This window comes from Haliaeetus leucocephalus, unplaced genomic scaffold (assembly GCF_000737465.1).
Source record: "Haliaeetus leucocephalus isolate CR32 unplaced genomic scaffold, Haliaeetus_leucocephalus-4.0 Scaffold251, whole genome shotgun sequence".
NCBI lineage: Eukaryota > Metazoa > Chordata > Aves > Accipitriformes > Accipitridae > Haliaeetus > Haliaeetus leucocephalus.
The window spans coordinates 8222211-8245003 of record NW_010972687.1 but is presented as its reverse complement, the minus strand read 5'-3'; the positions used below and the strand labels follow the sequence as shown (position 1 = coordinate 8245003).

Sequence of the window (22793 nt, the reverse complement as noted above, 5' to 3'; positions counted from 1 at the left end):
CTGTATTTAACCTTTTCTTCTAAGGAATATTGCTACAAAATTTAATGTATTAACTGACTAGTATATCCAATGTAGGTTTTAATGAAATGAAGTATTTAATGCTTTTAAGCTCTAGTAAAATTAGGCATCTGTGTGAGCTCGTGTTTGAGTCTGGTCACACACAGTAGTTATTTGTATTTGTTCAGAATGGGTGGGTTGTGATTATTTGCAATTTACAGCAGTTCAGGCTATTTTAGGTGAGTGACATTTTTGGAACACAGTTGTATCACATGAAGTTTGCTTGTAAGCAGTTTAAAATGAATCATGTCATTATTTTCTTGCTTTTAAGTCAGCATGGTGGGTGAAAAGTGTGATTTAGGTAGCAACCTTAAGTAGATTTTGCAGTTAAGGGTGAGCAGGTGGATAAACTTGATCACACTAAGTACATCATAGATGTGAATTTAAAGTGCTATTTACAAACTTGAGTTGACAGAGTTTCTAACAGTACAGCTTATTTAAATTCCCTATTTAATTTTCCTGAAAATGCAACAAGTTATGTCAAAGATTATTATTATCAAACATGTTTTGCCTTGCAGCATTACTATTTCACTTGGCAATCCCATATATTGAAGATTAAGATGCCTTTTTAAACCAGAGCCTCCTTTCCTTTTCTACCAGGAATACTTTTAATCCTGTTGTGAATACCGTTTTCATGATCATAACACTAATCTAGGAAACCTTTGTTAAAAAAATAGGGCTGCTTTGAAAACACTAATATGAATTGACAATAACATAGCTTGCTAAAAGAACTCTCATTCTATGGTTGATTTTAAGTGCTCATAAATAAACACTGGGTCACCTAGTCCTGCAAGCCCTTCTGTTTTATTCAGTGAAAGTTGTAGCAGCTGTTTGACTACACAGGGATGTTGGCAGGAGCGGTGCTTGAGTGCACCTTTCCCAGTACTCAACGCTTGGATGGTTCTTGACCATTCATGGAGCTGCCTACAGTCCCTTAATTAGAAACAGATGTCCTAAATGAAAAGGATGATTAGAGCAGTGTTAATGGTTCAACTGCTAATTGCATATTTCTGGCTGTATTTTGAAATTCAGTAGGATATTTTTTTCTATGCATAAAGAAAGCAAATTTCTAAACTGTGGGTATATGAGTGATTACATAGTATAATAAAATGGTATGTTATTTTGGCTTGAAAGATGTCAGTTCCGTATAGTAACAATTTTCCTGGAAGTACTGAAGTAACAGATTTGTAAAGGATTTTAAGAGTTTTTCCGTGTGTATTTTTGTATGTGTGTGTATGTAGATGTGTATGTACACCCTCCTCCGCTTCTGTATGATTGTAGGAAAATTCTAAAACCAATGCAACTGTACTTGTGGATTATTTATTTCAGGTCTGCTGTAGTTTCTAAGTTTTTTTTAAAAGCTGCTTTTTTTTTTTTTTTTTTTTAAATATTTGCCTGACCTGCAGGAAAGGAGACCCTTGGGAGATCAATGTAAAATTCTAATAGACTTCTCTCCATTTACATATACAAGAATGGACAAAAACTATGCCAGAAAATGCCTGCTTCTGCTTAATAACAGTTAATATAATTGCTTGCAATTTATTTTGATATTTTTCAACTTTTTAATTGTACTTCTTGTTGGTTGCTTTATTGACATTAACTTAAGAAAACAACTTTATTTGTGAAAGTTTCTGTCATCTTAGAAAGCACAGCAGAAACATAACTTAGAATTAGCATCTGGACAAACTGGTTTCAGCTGTTGTATATTTTGATTTCTGGATGTTATGTGTTTTCCTATTTTCCCTCCTTCCCCCAGTACATACCTCATGAATTTACAAATACATCTTTGTTTTGCTATTCATCAGATCAACATTTCCATTCTCTTTTTTTCTGAAACATCAGTTCTGCTTACTGCCTCAGAAAGTCCTTCTGTCTTTCAACACTTCTGTCTGCTACAGGTCTCTCTGATCACTTTTCCTTTCTCGTTTACTGGCATTCTTTTGCGGTTTGTTCACCCACATCATTCCAAAGAAATTGTTCATCTTTAAGGCTTTAGTGGCCTCCTTCTGGTCAGAAACAGTATTATATACAGTTATATATGTAGTTTTATATATATAGTTGTAACAGTTTCAGTTTGTGTCAGGAGTATGTTTTTGAAGTGAATCTTTCCTTAAACCCGGCTCACTGCTTTTTGGTTCACTTCACAGGGCAGCCTAGGAGCAGTCCCAGCAGGTAACGGGTGTTCAGTCCACAGGACCAGATTAGGACTAGCTGTTAAGGTTAAGAGGTGCTGAAAGTGTATAGTGCAGGATGCATTTCTGCTGGTGCACACTACTTCCTCATGCGTATATGGCCTCTGCCGCCTTGATGTCTGTTGCTCCCCTGGGCTTTGTTGCTCCTTCCCTCACTCCTTCAGTCTTACCTGTTTCCATATCTGGAATTTGGTTCACCCATAACCTGAACCCAGGCTAACCCATGTTCAGCCTCCATCCAGCCTTGTTTGCATCCAAGATTTCCAGCTCTCTCATGGTCTTAAGCTGTGACAGAAACTGACCCTGTCTCTACTTTGACTGTCACAGCTTCTTGTGTTATGTTACTGCCAGTATACTTTCCTTGTGAAGTAAGTATCTGTTTATGGTCTTTCCCATTCTGTGCAGAGACTGAATGCCATTCTTCCCTTTTGAAGTACTCCACACCATTGCACCTGTCCAGATATCCTCATATTAACCTAATTTTTTTTGTAAGGCACTTTTAACTGAGAACACCATCTGACCATTTCATCAACTGCTGTCTCTGCAACTGTTCACATGCCTTATCTTGTGTGCGTAGTAGTGTCACAACTGAAGTGTACCAGGATCTCTCTTTGTTTCAGAAAATTCTGAGAAATCCAACTTGAAGAGCTTCCTTCTTCAGTCAGTATACTGTATATTGCTTCAGTTGTACAGGAAGTACTGCATATTTTTGCTTAGCAGCTTGTGCGTATTGAAAAATGCCATCTTCTTGCAGTGTGCTTTTTGTATATAGTAAACAATGGTAGACATTGGATTTTTGTGTCAAAATCAGGTTGGCTTTTTTTAAGTGTCCTTGTATGTAGCAAGTGTTCATATAACTAAGGAAAGTCCATATGCACATGCATGTATGTTAAAATGGTGTTTCTAGTAACTTCACTGGTAATGTAATTTCAGAAGTTTGTGCTTAAGAACTAACATGTTTCAGTATACTGTAACATTATGTAGACTTACTTTAGTACAACACTTAAGGTTATAGAAAAAACTTGCATCTTGCAGCTGTTACACTTGCAAACAAATGCTTCTGCCTTAAGAAGCTGGTAAAAGCTCAGCTGAGATATGGGAGAAATCCTTGGCCTTTCTGAGCTACATGCACTTAGAGGATTAGCTAGTATTAGCTGCATTTCTACTTGCCTGTTATAGAAGTAGTACTCTCTGTATATTACCCAGCCTTACAGCACTGAATCCCAAGTTTTTTCGGGTGATTAATTTCTACAAATTTCTGATTAGTTTCTACAAACTCTGTTTCTGCTGTTTAATTACCTTCTATTTGCTAATGCCATTTCATATCTGTGGTTTATAAGTTTTTCTGGGGCAGGGCTCTTTTTCTGATAAGCAGTGCTAGATTTATAAGGTTGCTAGCAATATGTGTTCACTGTGCTGCAAGATGCAAAGTGTGACTATATCAAAGCACACAACTTGAAATTTCTTGGCATATAACCTTTATATCCAATTCAGGCAATGAATATGCCTGCAGAATAGAAAGTGAACTCTGGCATCTGAGGAGCAGCTATTCAGTGATATTTTGGGGGCTTTTTAAGTCTCTCTTCTATTCCAGGTGTATGCTTGCAAATATTAATGCAAAAGTCACTGACCCCTCCCCAGTGAAAGCAAACACACACACAAAACATGCAGTTTTCATTACTTAACTAAGCTACTTAAAACAAGACAGACAGTTTTTTCTTTGGTTTTGCTAATTGCACAGGAAGAACGCTCAGAAAATACTTAACACAGTAATCGAATCAGAGGAAAAATGAAAGGGGTCACCTGTTACCATGTATGTTTTAGCTGTCTGTTCAGGATATGTTTCAGGCTGGGTTTGGTTGTTTGTGGTTTTTTTTTTTTTTTTTAGCAAGGTCTGTTCCATCTCTGATTCTCTACCTCACAAGAATGTGTGTATGTGTAGAGAGGATGTTGAAGGTATGTTAAGCCATTTGTTCAGACTGGCTTTGCAGCAGCATCAAAGAAATTTGAAAGGCAATGCCACCTTTTAAAAGAAAAAAATGTCAAAAGCAGCAGAAAGCAAAAATGCCACACTTAGATTTTTGGTGGATGTTTAATTAATACTCATTAGGATTCTTACAAAAAACCTCTAAGGAAAAAGGTCATTAATGTAAGAGATGTGAATAATTTTACTGAATGTTAATGACAAAAAATAACTTTCTGTAGTGTGTTAAAGCTTAGTTAATGCATTTTTAAAGAAAAAATATTCACTTGAAATTACCTGTTAATGTAATGGCAGCTTGTTATTAACAGTTGTTACCTCCTGGCCATGCTGGGGATGGTGTTTGATTGGAAAACCTGATTTGCATAAAAGAGGAGTTTTAACAGTATTCTTTAAGGAGACCTTAGTGTTAGAGGCTATCCAAGAGGGATCAGGCATGTTGTGATGGTAGACCATATGGATATTTGTTGTGAGTTGGTCCTTTGTGAATTCTTTTCTGAGTGTTTTTGACAGTAGAAAGTTTGATACAGTGCTTCAAGTATGGTACTTCATTCTGTTCTCAGGTTTTTGCTTCTGAAGCTACAGATTTCTTTTTTTTTTTCTCTTTATGGCATCTGGATTTAGTTATTGGATACTGGTTCACAAGTACAAAGGAGGAAGTACAGGATTTGGAATAAAGCAAATGTACTGCTGTAGGAAAATCAAAACATACACAAATTACTGTTTTAATCTTGTTTGCTGAGGGTACACACTGTTTTGTAGACCAGATGATTCATAGCTTTGTTGATATCTCTGTGAGGTTTTGTGTTTTGATTTACATCTTGAAAGCTTAATTAAAAAAAAAAAATCTACAAACTGGTCCAGCAGAGTTGCAGTAGAAACATGGAAGAACCCATACAGGCAGAAGCTTTTTCACTTTAGCCTATAGTTGAACAACTCCTGCATGAATTTATAAATTTTGTTTAAAAATATATATTCTTCTAGGTTGACCAGTATTTTATATCGCTTATGTTAGTTTTATTGTTTCACACTCGCATACATTTGTTCTTGATGCCACTCTTTCCCATCACATTTGAGCTCTGTGATAATTAATTATGCCTTCTGTAGTAAACAAGTGACTTGAAGTTATTAATATCAATCTTAAAATAATTTTTTTATTTTGTTTTCTGTCTTTTTCCACAAAAATAGATAATATACCTGAGAGAATCCCCAGAAGATGTGTACAGGCTTATATTGGCTGGAAGTGTTTCATATCTTCCTTTCAGGTAAATAACAAGTTGTTAGAACTTTTTGTACCTTGATATTTTTAAGAAGAATGTAGCATTTATCAGTACTGATTTGGGGTGGTGGGGGTGGTGCTGGTTTTAACACATGACACATTCACTGCCTGAGCTTTAAGTGCAGACTGCTAAACAGGGGTGTTAGCAGCTGGTACTAAAGTGCACTGACAGAAGGTGAAGGGGCCATGCTGCTTTGTATGCACTCTTGTTGAGCTTTTTGATCTCTGTTGCTTCTCACTTGGCAGTCTGGTTTTGTGCCAGTAGTTGATAGTTAAACGTATCAAAATATCTGTCATTCATCCCAAATGGCTCATAATGTAATACTTTTAGCACTCCATTTTGCCCATTTGTTGAATGTATGCAGCAACCCGCGATGACTGTTTTGTGCATAAAGAATGCTAGCTAACCTCATATGACTTAGCATAACTTTAAAGTATTTCTTTTTACCAATGAGGAAGTGTGTAAAACCATTGGTTCATGGTTGCTTGACCCTGAGGGAATGTAATCCTAGCTGTTTGAGATCACAGACTTCTCTTTGTGGTATATGCTCTGCTGCTTAAGGTAGCAAATAAAGTTGATCTGTCATGCAGAGGAAAAACTTCTTAGTTTCTTCCAAACAAGTTTCTAAAAGTTGGACTAAACTAGTGTTCCATTGGCTGCCACAGTATGCAGAAAAGAATGGCCAAAAAACTTTTTAGGAGGCAAGTTTACTGTCCACATATATTGTTATGGGGTGATTAATTCAGTCCTTGCTTGTTTGTGTTTTCTAGCTCTCTTGCCAAGAGATGGGCTTTTGATGATTTGAATTTCTATTACTTCCCCCCTGCCATTACCACAGTATAATGGTGTAGTAGCACCTCTCTTTGTGTATTTCCATCATCCCATTTCTCACTTTTAAATTCCATTTTTATATTCCCAGGAGAACAAAAGTCCTTATTAGGAAGACTGTAAGGTTTGTTTCTAAATATCATAAAAGGTGTATGTGGGTGATGGAGATAGCAGCTTTTTACTCAGGTCATATACCCTGCCCAAATTCCCAGATCATCACTTCAACAGCACTACTGAAAGAAATGCAAAGATGTGTTACATAATAAGACTTACTGAGAGCTGACTTCTGAAGACATGTCCAGCCTTTGGGATAAAGAATACAGTCTGCTGAAGTGTCTGCAAACTTTACCATTTTCTCGAGTTTACTAGTGTAACTAAACCTGGTGCAAATAGAGGAATTCAGATTACATTAATGATCAACAGAGATGTTGGTCTGGGCTCTGCTCCTTTAAGATCATCTTCATCTCTGCAAAAACCAGTACCTTCCCGTAGAATAATAAAAAGTCAGTCAGGTAGTTGCTACTTAGGGTCATTATCAACATGAAAACTTCTGTTAGCAGGATGCAAAGAATTTCTTTTTTCACTTATGGAATCACAGTGAGGTTGGAAGGGACCTCTGGAGGTCATCTAGTCCAACTTCCGTGCCCAGGACCATGTCCAGATGGGTTCTGAATGTCTCCAAGGATGGAGACTCCACAGCTTCTCAGGGCAACCTGTTCCAGTGCTCAGTGACACTCAGAGAGAAAAAATGGTTCCTGATGTTCAGAGCAAACCTCCTGTGTTTCAGTTTGTACCCATTGTCTCTGGTCCTGTCACTGAGCAACACTGAAAAGAGCCTAGCTCTATCTTCTTTGCACCTTCACTTCAGGTATTTATATACATTGATAAAGTCCCTTCCGAGCCTTCTTTTCTCCAGGCTGAATAGTCACAGCTTCCTCAGCCTTTGCTTCTATATGAGATGCCTCAGTCCCTTAATCATACTTGCGTCCCTGTGCTGGACTCTCTGCAGTATGTCCATACCTCTCTTGTACTAAGGAGGCCAGAACTGAGCACAGTGCTCCCAAGTGTGGCCTCACTAGTGCTGAGGAGAGGGAAGGATCACTGCCCTCGACCTGCTGGCGATACTTTGTCTAATGTGGTCTACGATATTGTAGACCTTTGTCACAGGGCAGGCACGTTGCTGACTCCTGTTCAACTTGGTGTCCCAAGGTCCCAAGGACCCCCAGGTCCTTTTCTGCAAAGCTGTTTTCCAGCTGTGCAGCCCCCAGCCTGTACTGGTGCCTGGGATTTTTCCTTCCCACGTGCAGGACTTTACACTTCTCCTCCTTGAACTTCACGAGGCTTCTGTCAGCCCAGTTCTCCAGCCTGTCAGGGTTCCTCTGGGTGGCAGCGCGACCCTCTGGCATGTCAGCCACTCCTCCCAGTTTTGTGTCATCAGCGTGAGAGTTGCCTTGCAATGACATCAGCCAGCTCCCTCAGCACTCGGGTGCATCCCATCAGGGCCCATGGACTTAAGTATGTCCCATTTGCAGAAGTGTTTCCTGACCTGATCCTTTTCCACCAAGAGTACATCTCCCTCACTCCAGCCTTTCCCCCTGGTCTCTGGGACCTGGGATACCTGAAGACTGATCTTGCTAGTAAAGACTGAGGCAAAGAAAGCATTCAGTACCTTGGCCTTTTCCATGTCCTGTGTAACCAGGTCCCCTGTCTCATTGAGCAACGGGCCCACATTTTCCCTAGTCTTCCTTTTGTCGCCTATGTGCTTATAGAAGCCCTTCACGTTTTCTTTGACATCCCTGGCCAGATTCAATTCCACTTGGGCTTTATCGTGCCTAATTTCATCCCTGGATGCTCAGACAATGTCTCTATTTCTCCCAGGTTACCTGTCCTTGCTTCCACTCTCTGTAGGCTGCCTTTTTGTGTTTGACTTCAGCCAGGAGTTCCTTGTTCATCCATGCAGGTCTCCTGGCATTTTTGCCTGCTTCATATTCATTGGGATGAACTGCCCTTAAGCTTGAAGGCAGTGATCCTTGAATATTAACCAGCTTTCTTGGGCCCATCATCCCTCCAGGGCCTTATCCCATGAGACTCTTCCAAGCAGATCTTTGAAGAGGCCAAAGTCTGCTCTCCTGAAGTTCAGGGCTGTCACCTTGCTTTTTACCATCCTCCCTGCCCTCAGGATCCTGAACTTTACCATCTCATAGTCACTGCATCCGAGGCTGCCTTTGACTTTCACATCCCCAACGAGCACCTCTGTGGTGAGTATGAGGTCCAGCAGAGCATTGTTCCTCATTGGCTTCCATATCACCTGGAGGAGGAAGCTGTCACCAGTTCATTGCAGGAACCTCCTAGATTGTTTATGTCCTGCTGTGTTGCCCCCCCAACAGATCTGAGAGGGGTTGAAGTTCCCTGTGAGGACCATGGCCTGTGAATGTGAGGCTGCTCCCATCTCTCTGTAGAGGGACTGATCCACTTGTTCTTCCTGGTCAGGTGGCCTAAGAGACAATGTCACTTTCACCTGCCCTTTCTTTCACTTGAATGGGGTTCTGTTATTTCCTTTTCCTGCTTTTTTTTCCCCCAGCTTTCACACCGATTCATTAGAGAGGAAAAGGATACAAAAAAGTTGTAGAGTCAGCCATCCAGGTTCTTCAGAAGTTCTTCCTCCTCTCAGTTGAAATTTGAACATGATATATTTTTTTACTTTTTTGAAACATCAATGATTCTTTGCTGCTGAGGGCTGCATGGTCTCAAAAGAAGGTGTTCTGCCAAGACATGATATTCTTTGATGTAGATTCAATTTAAATTTATTTTTTTAATTGACTATAGTATTGCTGTAGAATGCCTACTCTGCAGTGCTTATGGAATCTTATAATGGTCACATACTAAGCACGTGCCATTCTTGGATCAACAGAATTTAAAAAATTGTAGCTGAAAGAAAAGGTTTCAATGAAAACCAGTTTCTCCTTGTGTTTAAGCATAAACTATTTTGTGCATCTTAAGGGAAGTCTTTTAATATATCTACATAAATGTGTATCTTGACAGTTTTAGTAAGAAGATGCTGTTCACATATACATAGAATGCATGTGTGCAGCATCTTTTCTTTTAAATGGAATTTGAAGAAAAAACTTGCAGTATATTAAAATTTGACTTCTTTGAAAGTGTACTTCAGAAGAAAATGTTCTAAGATTGTATGTTAGAATATGATACTGATTTAGGCATTAGCTTCTGCCACAAGGAGTTTGTGTTGTCCTTTGTTGACATGAACACTGAAATATGCCACTTTCAATGTTCATGTCAGAAATTGAACAGTTCAGCTTTACCAAAACTACCTGGAGTAATCTTACTCTTGGATCATCTGTTAAGATAACTTATGTTCTGTTATTATTATAAGATGGAAGGTGGGGGACATGAAGTAATCACTTGGCATAATTATTTCACTGTACTACTAATTATCTTGAAGCAATTTTTTAAAGGTGTTTTAGAGAAGTATCTTCAGTTGCTTTCACTTGGATTAAAATGGGATAATTTTACCGGTTTGGTCATCATATCTTATAGGGATGCTTCCTTTGGTACTTGCAGTTTTCATCTGACATTGCTGGACTGTTTTCATGCAATAAACAAGGTCAGTAAAACAATATTTTTTGTATTGCAAAAGGTCAACTAAATATTGCCTAGCAGAAAAAGAAGGCTTAGGAAGCTAGGATCCAATTAGAGCTGTGCAGTAGCAGATTTTCTGATTGTTGCCTAGCTTATTACGTATTATGCGTTGTAACAAAACTTCTAGATACAGCATCCATAGAAGTCAACCAATACCTTATATAATCAACTAGTGAAGATTTTTAAAGAGGGAGTTCTGAGTTTTATTCTGAGTAATCTTTCAGGACAGTAATTCACACATCTAATCCCTAAGATTTGTGTGATATGTTTATTATATGCCCCCTGGTGTTATATTTTAGGCTGAATATGGCCTTTGAAAGTGGCTTTAAATTGGTTAGTGATACTTTTTAGGCATTTGCAGCATGCGCTAATGACTTCAAGTTTTGCTTTAGTAATAGAAATAGAAAAAATGTTATGAGACAGGTGCTTTTTGTTTTTAAACTACAAATTATCATAATCTAGTGTTTTATAGCAATACAGAGGTGAAGTAATATGGCACTGAAGGACAGGGGAATTTATATGCATTCTTTTTAGTCTGTGTGAGTAGTGAAATGGGGAATTCTGCAGCTCTCTACCCTGCTACTGTCTTTTGTATTATGGGTATCTCTGCCAAATACTGGTATTTTTACTCATTAAGTCAGCTTCTTGCAGATTTGTGATTTTCAGCTTTTTTGGATGTCTTGATATTGGCTGCTTGTATGCCAAGAATGTTGAATTACTATTCTTCTTAGTACTGGTGAACAGCAAGGAAAACTACAGAAGATTATGCAGTGAAAGAGGAGATTAGAATGTAGTATTTTAAATACCTGGAGATATGAGATTATCTGTGTTTGTGTTTCCTGACTTAACAAGTGGGTAAACTGCCAGTTACCCAAATGTTTACATTTTTTATACCATATTAATGTAATGGTTGTGGATAATTACGGGACATCAGGGACCACATTAGTATCTGCTTAGGACTGTGTCTGCAAACAATTTAGTCAGTGAAGATATTAGCATCGTAAAGAGACCGAATAGCATTCATGCACAAAAATATTTGCAATCCTTGAATGCAGACTTCAGAATGTACTCATAATTTCAGTAGATATTTTTTGCCAGTTATTTTTCTCCTTTTTATTTTGTACACTTAGCAGTAATAAAAAGACTGAATGCTTCTATAGTCTGGAATTTTGTACTGATTCGATGAAAATATAAAAGAGTCGATTTGCTTGTCTAACTTCATTTATATTAAAAATTACAAATTGTTTTTGAACCAAGACTGAGTTATCTATATTTTTCAAATATATGAAGACATCTCTCTGAAAGAGTAGAACAGGTATTAAGGCACTTTCAGTAACCTAAAAGAGTGATAAACTGTCTCCATGGAAAAGGTGTTGTCTTTGTTAAAAGCTGTATTCTGAATTTTAGGCTTTGCAATATGGTTTCCTGGATTTCAATAAGTTTGATGTAAATGAATATGAGCATTATGAAGTAAGTGTTCAGTATCAATCTTCTGATTTGTTTGCTGTTACTAATGCCAAGCTGATTGTTTATAATATGTGCTTTTTTTTGTAGTAGTAGTATTAGGTTCCACTTCTGTTTTGTCTCTTTAAACTTTGGTTGTTAAATAAAGGTGTGTGATCAGAGAGAGAATATTAAAATTCAGATTTAAGCATAGTGAGCCTCAAACATGTGGGGGAAAGCAGAAACCAAAATGGAAATAAATACTTTTTTCCATTATTATTAAAACCCTGGAAGATGATTGGGCAGTGGGAATTTGGCCACCTTTTAGAGGTCATGCATATTCTTGAGCAGTCTTGATGAGAAACTCAAGGGCGTACAAGTCCAAGTCTAACTGAATTCTGGAGAGCAATTAAAGTATGTATCTGTGAACACATGGCAAAGTATAATAACACTCTTTGAGGTAAAGAAGGAGACAGGGCTGGAAAGCTCCAAGCCTATAAAATTAACTCTGGGGCATGGGAAACAAATGAGACAATGAAGGACTGCAACTCTTGACTATATGCAGTCTCAGAAATGCAAAGCTGCCAGTTATCTGTAAAGAGAAAATTAAGTGTTCTTAGAATCTAAAAAGTCACAATTTAAAGTGTCAACAGAGATAAGGCCAAGGTCATAATTTAGAAACCTATAAAAAATTTAAAATTGGAAGTTTCCCTTCATCTGAAGGGCATCATTTGTGTTGTTCTAAAACTCTTAATTTAGAAAGAGGAGAACACAGGCAAGAGAAGTGAGGTTGAGAGCACCTGGCATCCTCCCAATGGAACGGAAAGCAGGCAACTAACATAACTTCCTTTGGCAAATATTGTACATCACTTCTATCTAGCATGTATTTTGAAACAATAAGGAAAAGCCTGAAAATACAGGGATAATGATAAACCAAGCATTTTCTCTTGACAGAGAGCAGAAAATGGAGATTTTAACTGGATAATACCAAACAAATTCATTGCCTTCAGTGGACCTCATTCAAGAAGTAAAATTGAAAATGGTATGCTTAAAAAAGGAGGTGGGGGACACAAGCCCACTGCTTTCTTAGTTGATTGTTATCAGTAAAAACAAGCTTTAAGAATTGTTCCTCAAACAGTGTGTTTTTTCCTTGGCTCTTTTTCTTTTATAAGAACCCTGGCGGTAAAATTTTAATGCTTGGTTTAATTGTATCTGACCTAGGTGATTATGTTAAAATTCCATTTTCAGTTAGTCTATTTCTTTATGTTGAACATGAGTCCTATTTTGAAAGTGTTTTCATCTCTTGTTTTTGAGTCTTTGTTTATTTCTGCAGTTGAGCCTTACTCTCTTCTTTTTTTTTTTTTTTTGCTTCTTTTTTCAAATAGGCTATCCCCACCATGCTCCAGAGGCTTATTTCCCATACTTCAGGAAACATAAGGTCACCACTATAATACGCCTCAACAAAAAACTGTATGATGCCAAACGATTTACAGATGCTGGATTTGAGCATTTTGACCTCTTCTTTGCTGATGGAAGCACACCTACTGATACTATAGTTAAAACATTTCTAAATATTTGTGAAAATGCTGAAGGTGTTATAGCCGTTCATTGCAAAGGTATAGTGTAAAAACAATTTATATTACACGTGATGCTTATAGTTACAGTTCCTGAGGTATTTTGCGCTATAATTCCTTTATATCTAGTTATTAACATCTCTGCCAAACTGCAACCTTTCTGTAGAAGTTCTTTCTGTGCTTCTGTTCTGCACTTCATCTTCTAATTTTTTTAAGTTCCAGAAAAATTTTCCCAGCTGTTTCCAAGAATGAGGCTGGGGAAACTGAATTTGCCAATATTAAGAGCTCTTTCTGCTAGAAAGTATTAGCACTTTCAAAGGATGCTTTTGAGCAGGAATTTGAAGTCCTGACAGGGTTTATAGATCTTTCTGTAAATATACAGTTACATATACCAAGTTATAAACTTTTGAAAATATCATTGCCACTTTTGGAGGGGATTCTTCATAAAGTATGAGTGTTCTTCCAGAAGCACGGAAATCTTTATCCCTCAGAAACCCCTTATACTAGCTACACTGGGCATGCTCTGAGACTGCCAAGGAAAAGATATTCAGAGCATGCCCAATGCAGCTAGTATAAAGATACAGTTTTCTGTGGTTCTAGAGGAACTACGTTTCCCTTCCCACACCATCTTCAGTAGTCTGTCAGACATTAGTTCTCCACAAACTTTGCCTCACTAGTGTACCTGATAATGCTGTGATTGAAGGAGAAAGGCCTTTTAAGCCATTTGCCTGGGACCTGCAAAGACTGCATTTTTGTTCCCGGATCTGCCACCCATTTGCTGTATAACAGGATTATACCATGAAGTGGAAGAATTTGTAAAAACAGCATCTTGACTGTTGGGAAGCAAGTGCATACTCTTGCTCTGCACTGAGGTGATAAATTCGGGGCGTATTGTTTAATTGATTACAACTGAATATTGAGTATCAGTGGTACAAGTGCTTTGTTTTCATTCAAATTAAGATCTTTGATATTTATCATACTAATGGTGTCTAGACTACCTTGTTCCTCAGCCTGCTCTTACTATTGAGAAAGAGTAGAATGCTGTAGCCTATTCTTAAAGCTGGGTGAGGCATGGAAAATGCTGTGTGATTGTCTTGGCTATTGGGTTATACTGAAGATCTTACATTGGGGTTGATCAGTCGATTGTTAAATGAGAGAAGGTGATGTGTGATTTGACATTTACAGCAAATGATTGAGGAGAGGAACCACTTAGCTGGAGCTATCCTCCTTTCCTTCTTATTTTTCCCAAGGTAAATAGAACTGTTTTGAGGGCCATTGCAAAGAAGATTCCTCATTCTGGAGTACTTTTTGCCTGTGTCGGTTAGTACCCCGACTTGCTGATTGCAAAATTTGCCTTTTCCTTGGGAACTAAAGTAGGAAATAAGTAAGAGGAGGGATTGGAAGAGCAACTGGTTTCAGTGTAGTGTATGATCAATTTGCAAGAAGGTGCTTTGAGACCTTTGGAAGAAAGCCAGCTGTTTGGTTTTATGCATGGGATAATTCTCATACCTACAAACATATTCATAGATAGGTAAATAAAGATAGATAGACTTAGAGATATTTGTAAAGCCACTGGCTTTGGAAGGTTACCTCACTCAAAAAAACTGTGAAAAATGTGTTAATAACCTTGTACATGGAAACAAAAATTCAAAAGGTAAATTGCACTTAACAAGTTGATCAGTAGCAGGTTTGTTTAATAAACTAGGCAAGTAACTATTTGTCCAAATAGCAATGTCTGTAGCTACTGCAGATTCCAGATGAAGATGGGTATATAAAAGAAGCCATTCTTTTATCTTACACAGCTGGTCTTGGACGAACTGGCACACTTATTGCCTGTTACATTATGAAGCATTATCGGATGACAGCTGCTGAAACTATTGCCTGGATTAGAATAAATAGACCTGGTTCGGTGATTGGACCGCAGCAACACTTCCTGATGGAGTAAGTAGATTGACTATAAATGATTTAAAAAATAGAGCTAGATGTCTTATTCTTTTATTGTACACTTAATAATCGTTGGTGTTAATTTGTTGTGTTTGGGGCTTTTTTTTTTCCATGTTATGATAGCAAACAGGCAGAACTTTGGACAGAAGGGGATATTTTCCGTGCAAAATTGAAAGGAAACCATAAAATTGCTGTAACAAGAATTTTGTCAGGAGTAGTTGATATTTCAATTAATGACACAAGAAGCAGGAGAACCATCCAAAAGGACACTGAACTGGTAACCATCCGAATATTGTGCTCTTGTAAAAGTTGTAACTGCTTTTGAGAATCTCTCAGGTTCTGAACAAACCTGTGTGTACACTAAAACTGTGTTAATCAGAATCTTTTTCTGTTTGCCCTTTTTGTATCAAGGGATATGGGGGGAAAAAAGGTATGGAGAGCAAGTATGAAAAATGAAGTGCAGTACACAGTTGAATTAGGAGCACCCTTATCATACTTTAGTCTTTAGGTAAATATTAGAACAAAAAAAGTACAATTTGCAATCAAACCCACTGTGATTTTGTTTTGGATTTTCTGTTACTTCATTGTGTGTGTTTAAAGGGAAGGGATGAAAGGTTTTTTGCTCCTTTTAGTTTCTAAGTAACTGCAACTTCTCTAATACCATTTGATGATGCCTTTTAAAAAAATAGTACTGCTGTTTTAAAAAGGCAAGTGAAGGAGAGAAATACTGTACTTGAGTGAAGATCGCACTGTATCTAAGCAAAGATTCGATAACACATGTCCACTGTTCTAAAGGTAGACAACATTCTGATGAATGTAATTCATGACACCACTTAATGGTTCACAGCTTTAAGAGCAGCAAACAGGAAACTGGAAAGAACAGAATTGTATTTATGCAAGTGAATTTTCTTTGATTTTATGCTGGCAAACTTTCCTATTGGGATAATTCTAACTTTAAGATTTAAGATAAGGTTAATTCTTAAATGTCTAAGTGTCTATATTTTAATCTTGGTTTATCCCTTCCCCCTCTCCACTTATCCAGTACAGTGATGAAGACGAAACAAATTGTGTAACACAAGGTGATAAGCTTCGTGCTCTGAAAAGTAGAAGGCAGGCAAAAGCTCCAACTGCATCTCCTCTAACGTAAGTCAGTTTCTGAATGTATAAATGCCAGAAATACTTTTATCCTCTTCTTTATACATACTTCCCTTTGGCCCCAAAAGTTTGTTGCCAAGGCTGCTTTTACTCATTTAAAACAAACATGAGATTCATGATGTTCATTTCTCAGAAGACTTGGTGAGCACTAAGGTGGCAGAAGAACTTGGTTAAAGAACTGCATTACTCAGTTTCTAGTTTTCTGCATTGTTTTTGATTCCGGTAGTCTGCGCTTTACAAGCTCCCGTAGTGTTCCTGAATGCTTTATTTCTAGTTTATTCACAAACATTATCTTGTCTTTACTGTGGTAGTATAAAAATGGAAGAATATGACTCGGTGTGGTGGTGTTTGGCTGAAGTAACGTGCACATTGCTTTTTGATGTAAAGTCAGCTACCTAAGAGGAAGAGTTGAAAGAATAATCTTTAGCTTCCTTTCATTTCTTCTTCCTTGGAGGGGAACTTTCCCTAAATCCTGTGGTCTTTAGGATAATGGTTGGTAGATCTGGAAGGCAGAGATTAGCAATATTTCAGTAAATAAATTCAAAAGGAGTGCCTTTTCTGTCAGGGAACCTGGTATACGAGTCTCTTGATTTTAGACAAGTACTGAAACACCACCTGTAAAAGAAAGTTTGTAGTCACCTTTGCATCTGTTGTAGCTTGTAGCAACTGTAGGTAGAAAAACTTTCTGTCTGCCCTTAAATAAACTACAAGAGAATGCAAGACTTGCAGGACATATCTGGATGCTAGGAAAGGAATGGTGACCCCTGGCTGTCAGATTTTTGCAAATAACACAGCACCAGTCAGAGACCAAAGGCAACTTGGTTTCGTTGTGCTGTCTTTCTGTAGGGGATGATGCTGCTAGCTGCTGGCCTTTTTTCTTTTTCTTTTTTGTTTTTTTAAGACCAAACAGCGTCATCAGACTTTTAGAGAAAGTGAGAGGTACGTAGTAAGAATGTGCAGAATGTAAAGGAATGTGTCCTTGGAAACCATCACACATTGCTATGTATGAATTCTACTTTTGTTTTAAAAGATTCTCTTTTGTTCATGCTCATCATTTACACAGGCAATCAGATAAGAAACAACAGATTCAGAACAAAGCCTGTACCCAACTGATATTAAAAAACCCCCAAAACACATCACGTCAGTTACCTCAAATAGCACAGTAAAAAAGAAAATACCTTGCATATTAGTTTCTAAGGCACATAGTGCCTTAGTTTCCACTTCATAATATTTTTCCGTAAAAAGTACTTTAAGTCATATAATAAAGGTTGTGAAAGATCTCATTTATTGTATGTTCCATAGAGTAAATGTAGACTGTATGGTAATCTATTCAGAGCCATTGTCTTAATATGCAGAAAGCCTATCAACTATTAAAATATTACTGCATTCATGAAACATTCTGCAACATGACTGCTCTAATTAACACTAGTTAGCATGTACTTCTGTAGAATTAAAATAATTGATCTAGAGCTTGATCTAGTTGTCTTCTATAGTGTGCATTGTGGCATGAGGAGTTAGAATTTCCCTCCTCCTGTTCCCCCAAGTTATTTGTATGGTTTGCAGCTTGCAGTGAAATAATTTGGTGAAAAATGGATGTATAACTTCTTACATTCTTTGTGTTATTATTGTTAACCCAAAATATCACTAGGAATATTTAGCTGCCCTATATGAGTCAGAAGTCTTCCCTACTAGAAGAGGTATCAGTCTTTTTCTGTTTTAGCTCAGACTGTTAGAAATTTTTAACCTTGCAGTGAAATTGACTAATTTTATCTAAGCAAACAAAAAGAAGCTTCTAAATCCTCTATGTAGTTTTATTTCACAGAAAAGAAAAAAAAAACGCAAAATAAGAGCACCAGAAGGTGTGACAATTACAGTCTTTGAGAACTAGAGGCATTGCTTATGTTTAAGTCGCAAAGGATTTGTGTATAACGTTTGTTAATGCTTATTGAAGTTGGTTGTGTAAACTCTGTATGTCTTGATGAATGGATATTTTGTGTATGTTCTAACAAGCAATATTCTGCACCTTTGGCAAAGGATTATGAATTAGGTTTTGCTGCTTTGAACACAGGAAGGTAGTATACCCCATCATCTGGGTGTTTACATAAATTGTTTATTCCGACAAGCTGATCTGGCTCTGATCTAATGTTTTAGTATTAAAATATATGATTGTGAAGTAGGATGTATGAGTACAGGCTGATCAAACTGCATAAGAGGTGGCGGCAAGTGTTAAAGAGATGTACTACTGCTCCAGCATGCACTTATTTTCAAAAGAGCGATACGGGCTTTCTTTGGAATAGACAACTTTAGCGAGGATTTCAGAAAATTTGCTTTGATTCCAGCAACATGTGGATACTACGTTTGGCAATTTATGGTTGCATGGATTGTTACAGTCATAGAAAGTAAGAAAATGCTTGGCAAAGGTTATAGAGCAACATGCTTTTGAAGAACTTGAAACAAGCTAAAATGCACCAATAGCTTTTGCTTTTGAATTTTTGTTCATCTTTTCCTCCCCCTCCAACCCCTTTTTTAGATGGCTCCTAGCTATGCTGGTATCTACACTGTGTAGCATTGTCATCTGGTGGATTGTATGTGGCTCCCTTCTGCCCAGCCTGCTATTCTGTCTAGATGGTTTAAGAACATAGTAACCATCAGGACCCCCTGAGAGAGAGCCACTGTGTAAGTGTCCCATTCCATTTCTCTACAATAGCTCACACTTTCTGTCTAGTATGTCTCATAAATGCATGTTTTCATATCATGTTTCTTACTGGCTTTGTTGCAAGAGTAAATTTCACTGCTCTGGCTTTGTTGTATATATTTTTGTATATATTATTTGGAATAACTGAGTGATTTTTATGGCTGGCTTGCAATACAAAAAGGTGCAGAGCTTTTTTAATTAGGATAATTTATAATTTTGAAGCCTTTCATCTCTGCATGCTCCTGCAAAAAAGCAAAACTATATAAGCAAAACTGTATTTGTAAAAAGGAAAAAGTACTGCTTTAAAATATGATCCTATCCTTTGCATATTGCAAATGAAGATGTTAGCTCCAGTTTTACTTCAAAATTCATGAACTTGCAAAGGAGCTTAGTCTCCCAAAGCATGGTTTTACTCACATGAAATGCTAGGAATTAGAATTTGTTAGAAATGTCCGTAGGTCTTTGTTTTTACTAAGAGATCATAGTGTTACATGCCATAAGAGACAGTAATTTTTTCCTTTTTAACATAACAGAAGATGAGGCAGGTTGCAGTATTAGGTCAAGGCTCATTTGTTTACCCAGCCAATCATGTTTAATCTTCTTTTGTTCTCAATTATATTTTTATAGAGCTTTATGAGACTAGTTAAATCCCTCCTTTCCGTTACTTGGATTCAGGAGGCTGAGTGAAGCATTAAAAACATACTGGTTTCTTGAGCACAGTTTTCACTCTTTCTCCACTCTGCTTTTGTCAGAGTGGCTGCAGTGATTGCTGTGCCTCACTTCCACTTAAAAGGTGCAATGTTTTTATCAAATGACAACTTCCACCTTTTGGCCAAACAAAACTTCAGAAGCATGCAGAACTTCCAGGAAACCCAAACAGGAATTCTTTGTTTGCTACCCTGTCTCCCTGGAGCTGCTCCACCACCACCACCCTCAAAGCGAAATGGTTACTTTGGATGAATGTTTGAAACTCTGATGCTCTCAGAGGAAAAATAGGTCAGGAAAAGTGTTTTACACCAGAGTACTAAGTAAGAAAAGGCATTCTCTCCTGGCAGAACATTAAGGTTAAGAGTTTCTGTCCTTACCTTTGGCCTTGCACCTTTTTTTCTGCACTTTTAAAAAGCATGGGACTCTTTCTGCTGAAGTAAATGACCTAATAACTAAAGAATGAGAACTGAGGGACTTGTGGACAACTTAGTTATCCTATTAGCCTTAGCTGAGGTTATCTTAATCAGTTCTTTTGGAGGAAAAAAAAAAAATGAACTAAAGATCACTTTAGCTATTTTTTTTTCCCCCCATTGGTACCTAACTTTGTCAAAGAACATTGAGGCTTGTTTTCAAAGTTTTACATCAAAAGTAGCAGTATTTCTTGTCTCAGTGTTTTCCAGAAGTCAGACCTCAGATTTCTAAACACAGACTAAAAAGCTAAACTTAAAACACGGGTTAAAAAAGTGAAACAATCTGTCCTTTATTTTCCTGTACTGTAAGATCAATTTCACTCAACTATCATCCTTTCTTTCTCTTATGGTTTCTGTGTTCTGTCTAAAAACTCCCTTGCTAGAGGGAAAGAGAAAAGACTGTTTGATGTTGGTAAATGTGTCAAAATGCAAGCAATAGGGTTACTGGTGCTGCTGCCTCATATCCAGGATTGACAATCATACAATGTTGGTTTATGTCTGGGAAGAGAAAACACTCCAGCTGTTCTTAAAAGCTAGACTAACATTCTCTCCATTATGCAGCTAGTGTCCCTTGTGTTTTAAGAGATCGAATTATCAATCAGGATTGCGAATCTCTCTGGGCTAACCTGGCAGTCCTGTTGGCTTGAGCCCTGTAGACTGAAGAGTATCAGTCACTTGCTGCCTATCAATGACTTGGAACAGTGGTAGAGGTCTCAGGCCTAGTTTCCTAAAAATCATGAGGTGATGAAGGAGAAAGCAATATTGCATTTGACAGACCTCGTAAAACAGGTAACCTTGGCAAGAATAAAATGCCCATTGCAAGTCAGAGAAGACATGCTCCTCTGTAACCTCTGTTCCCTTCATGCCTTCCTAGGATACTGTAATCATTTTTCTTTTAAGAAAGCTTGTTGTGTGGATTAATTTCTCTCCAAGATGTATTACCTTGCTGGCATTTCAAGTTTTGTGAATTTTGTCTTGGGTTGTGGGGTTTGGGCTTTTGTGTCCTGGTGGTGCACCTGTCGCCCCACCCCACTCTGAGTTAAATGGTGATAAAAAGTTGTGAACTATTTAAAAGATGGTGCTACTGACCCAAAAACTTTCCATTTAAGCAGGTTTTGATTTGTTTAAAGCCAATTGTGGTGGGTTGACCCTGGCTGAATGCCAGGTGCCCACCAAAGCCATTCTCTCACTCCCCCCTCCTCAGCTGGACAGGGGAGAGAAAAATATAACAAAGGGCTTGTAGGTCAAGATAAGGACAGGAGAGATCATTCACCAAGTACCATCACGGGCAAAACAGACTCAACTTGGGGAAAATTAACTCAATTTATTACCAATCAACCAGAGTAGGGTAATGAGAAATAAAACCAAATCTCAAAACACCCCTCCCTTCTTCACCGGGCACAACTTTACTCCCAGATTCTCTATCTACCCCCACCAGCGGCACAGGGGGACAGGGAATGGGGTTTACGGTCAGTTCATCACACGTTATTTCTGCTGCTTCATCCTCCTCAGGGGCAGGATTCCTCACACTCTTCCCCTGCTCCAGCGTGGGGTCCCTCCCATGGGAGACAGTCCTCCATGAACTTCTGCAATGTGGGCCCTTCCCATGGGCTGCAGTTCTTCACGAACTGCTCCAGCGTGGGTCCTTTCCACGGTGTGCAGTCCTTCAGGAGCACACTGCTCCAGCATGGGTCCCGTCACAAGTCCTGCCAGAAAACCTGCTCCATGGACTTCTCTCTCCACAGGTCCACAGGTCCTGCCAGGAGCCTGCTCCAGCGCGGGCTTCCCACGGGGTCACAGCCTCCTTCAGGCATCCACCTGCTCTGGCGTGGGGTCCTCCACGGGCTGCAGGTGGATATCTGCTCCTCCGTGGACCTCCATGGGCTGCAGGGGGACAGCCTGCCTCACCGTGGCCTTCACCACGGGCTGCAGGGGAATCTTCGCTCCAGCGCCTGGAGCATCTCCTCCCCCTCCTTCTGCACTGACCTTGGTGTCTGCAGGGCTGTTTCTCTTACATGTTCTCACTCCTCTCTCCGGCTTCCATTTCTGTCTGTCCCAGCAACTTTTTTTTCCATCTTAAATATGTTATCACAGAAGCACTACCACTATCACTGATGGGCTCAGCCTTGGCCGGTGGCGGGTCTGTCTTAGAGCTGGTTGGTATTGGCTCTGTCGGACACAGGGGAAGCTTCCAGCAGCTTCTCACAGAAACCACCCCTGTAGCCCCCACCCCCCGCTACCAAAACCTTGCCACACAAAGCCAATACACCAATATATTAGCGTGAATAAGAAAGTAGTGTATAAACTAGTCTGATGTTTGGGGAGTATATTAGGTCCAGAACTACCAAGTGATGCTTCGATTATAGATGAACTGGAGATGAAAAATTCTTGATGATACATGGATTACCTATTTTAGTAGTGTGGCTATTACTGCATCCTGTAGCCTATGTTCAGGAAATGTTTTGCTTTTTCTTTAAAAAAAAAAACTAAATCATATTTCAATGATTTAGAAAACTTCTGTGTACATCAGATGCGCTTTCTGCTGGTGTTTCTGGAAGTTTGTCCTTGTCATGTACAGCATGACATGCTATTTTACAATAACAGTTACAAAGCAGTAAGGTAGTGTCCTGAGGACCTTACCCTTCTCTAATATAGCTTGGGAATTTTTTTTGTGCTGAGATTTTGGGAGGATTTCGTCTACTGTGGCCTCACCTCATGTCCATTATAAAAACTATCTAATGAACCTTCTGTGAAGTGAGGCTGCTAGTCGAATAGTGTTAAATCAAAATTCCATACATTAAAGATAGTT

The 22793-nt window shown here is 38.4% G+C and overlaps 1 protein-coding gene across 1 annotated transcript in view; it reads left to right on the top strand.

Moving 5' to 3' along the window:
• CDC14B (cell division cycle 14B) overlaps window positions 1–22793 on the top strand; it is a 49469-nt gene that overhangs the window by 17156 nt on the left and 9520 nt on the right. Inside the window, 8 exon segments of the mRNA XM_010568745.1 lie at window positions 5419–5495; window positions 9894–9960; window positions 11403–11465; window positions 12393–12480; window positions 12824–13054; window positions 14815–14953; window positions 15080–15233; window positions 15999–16099. Of these exon segments, the coding sequence (XP_010567047.1) occupies window positions 5419–5495; window positions 9894–9960; window positions 11403–11465; window positions 12393–12480; window positions 12824–13054; window positions 14815–14953; window positions 15080–15233; window positions 15999–16099 (920 nt within the window).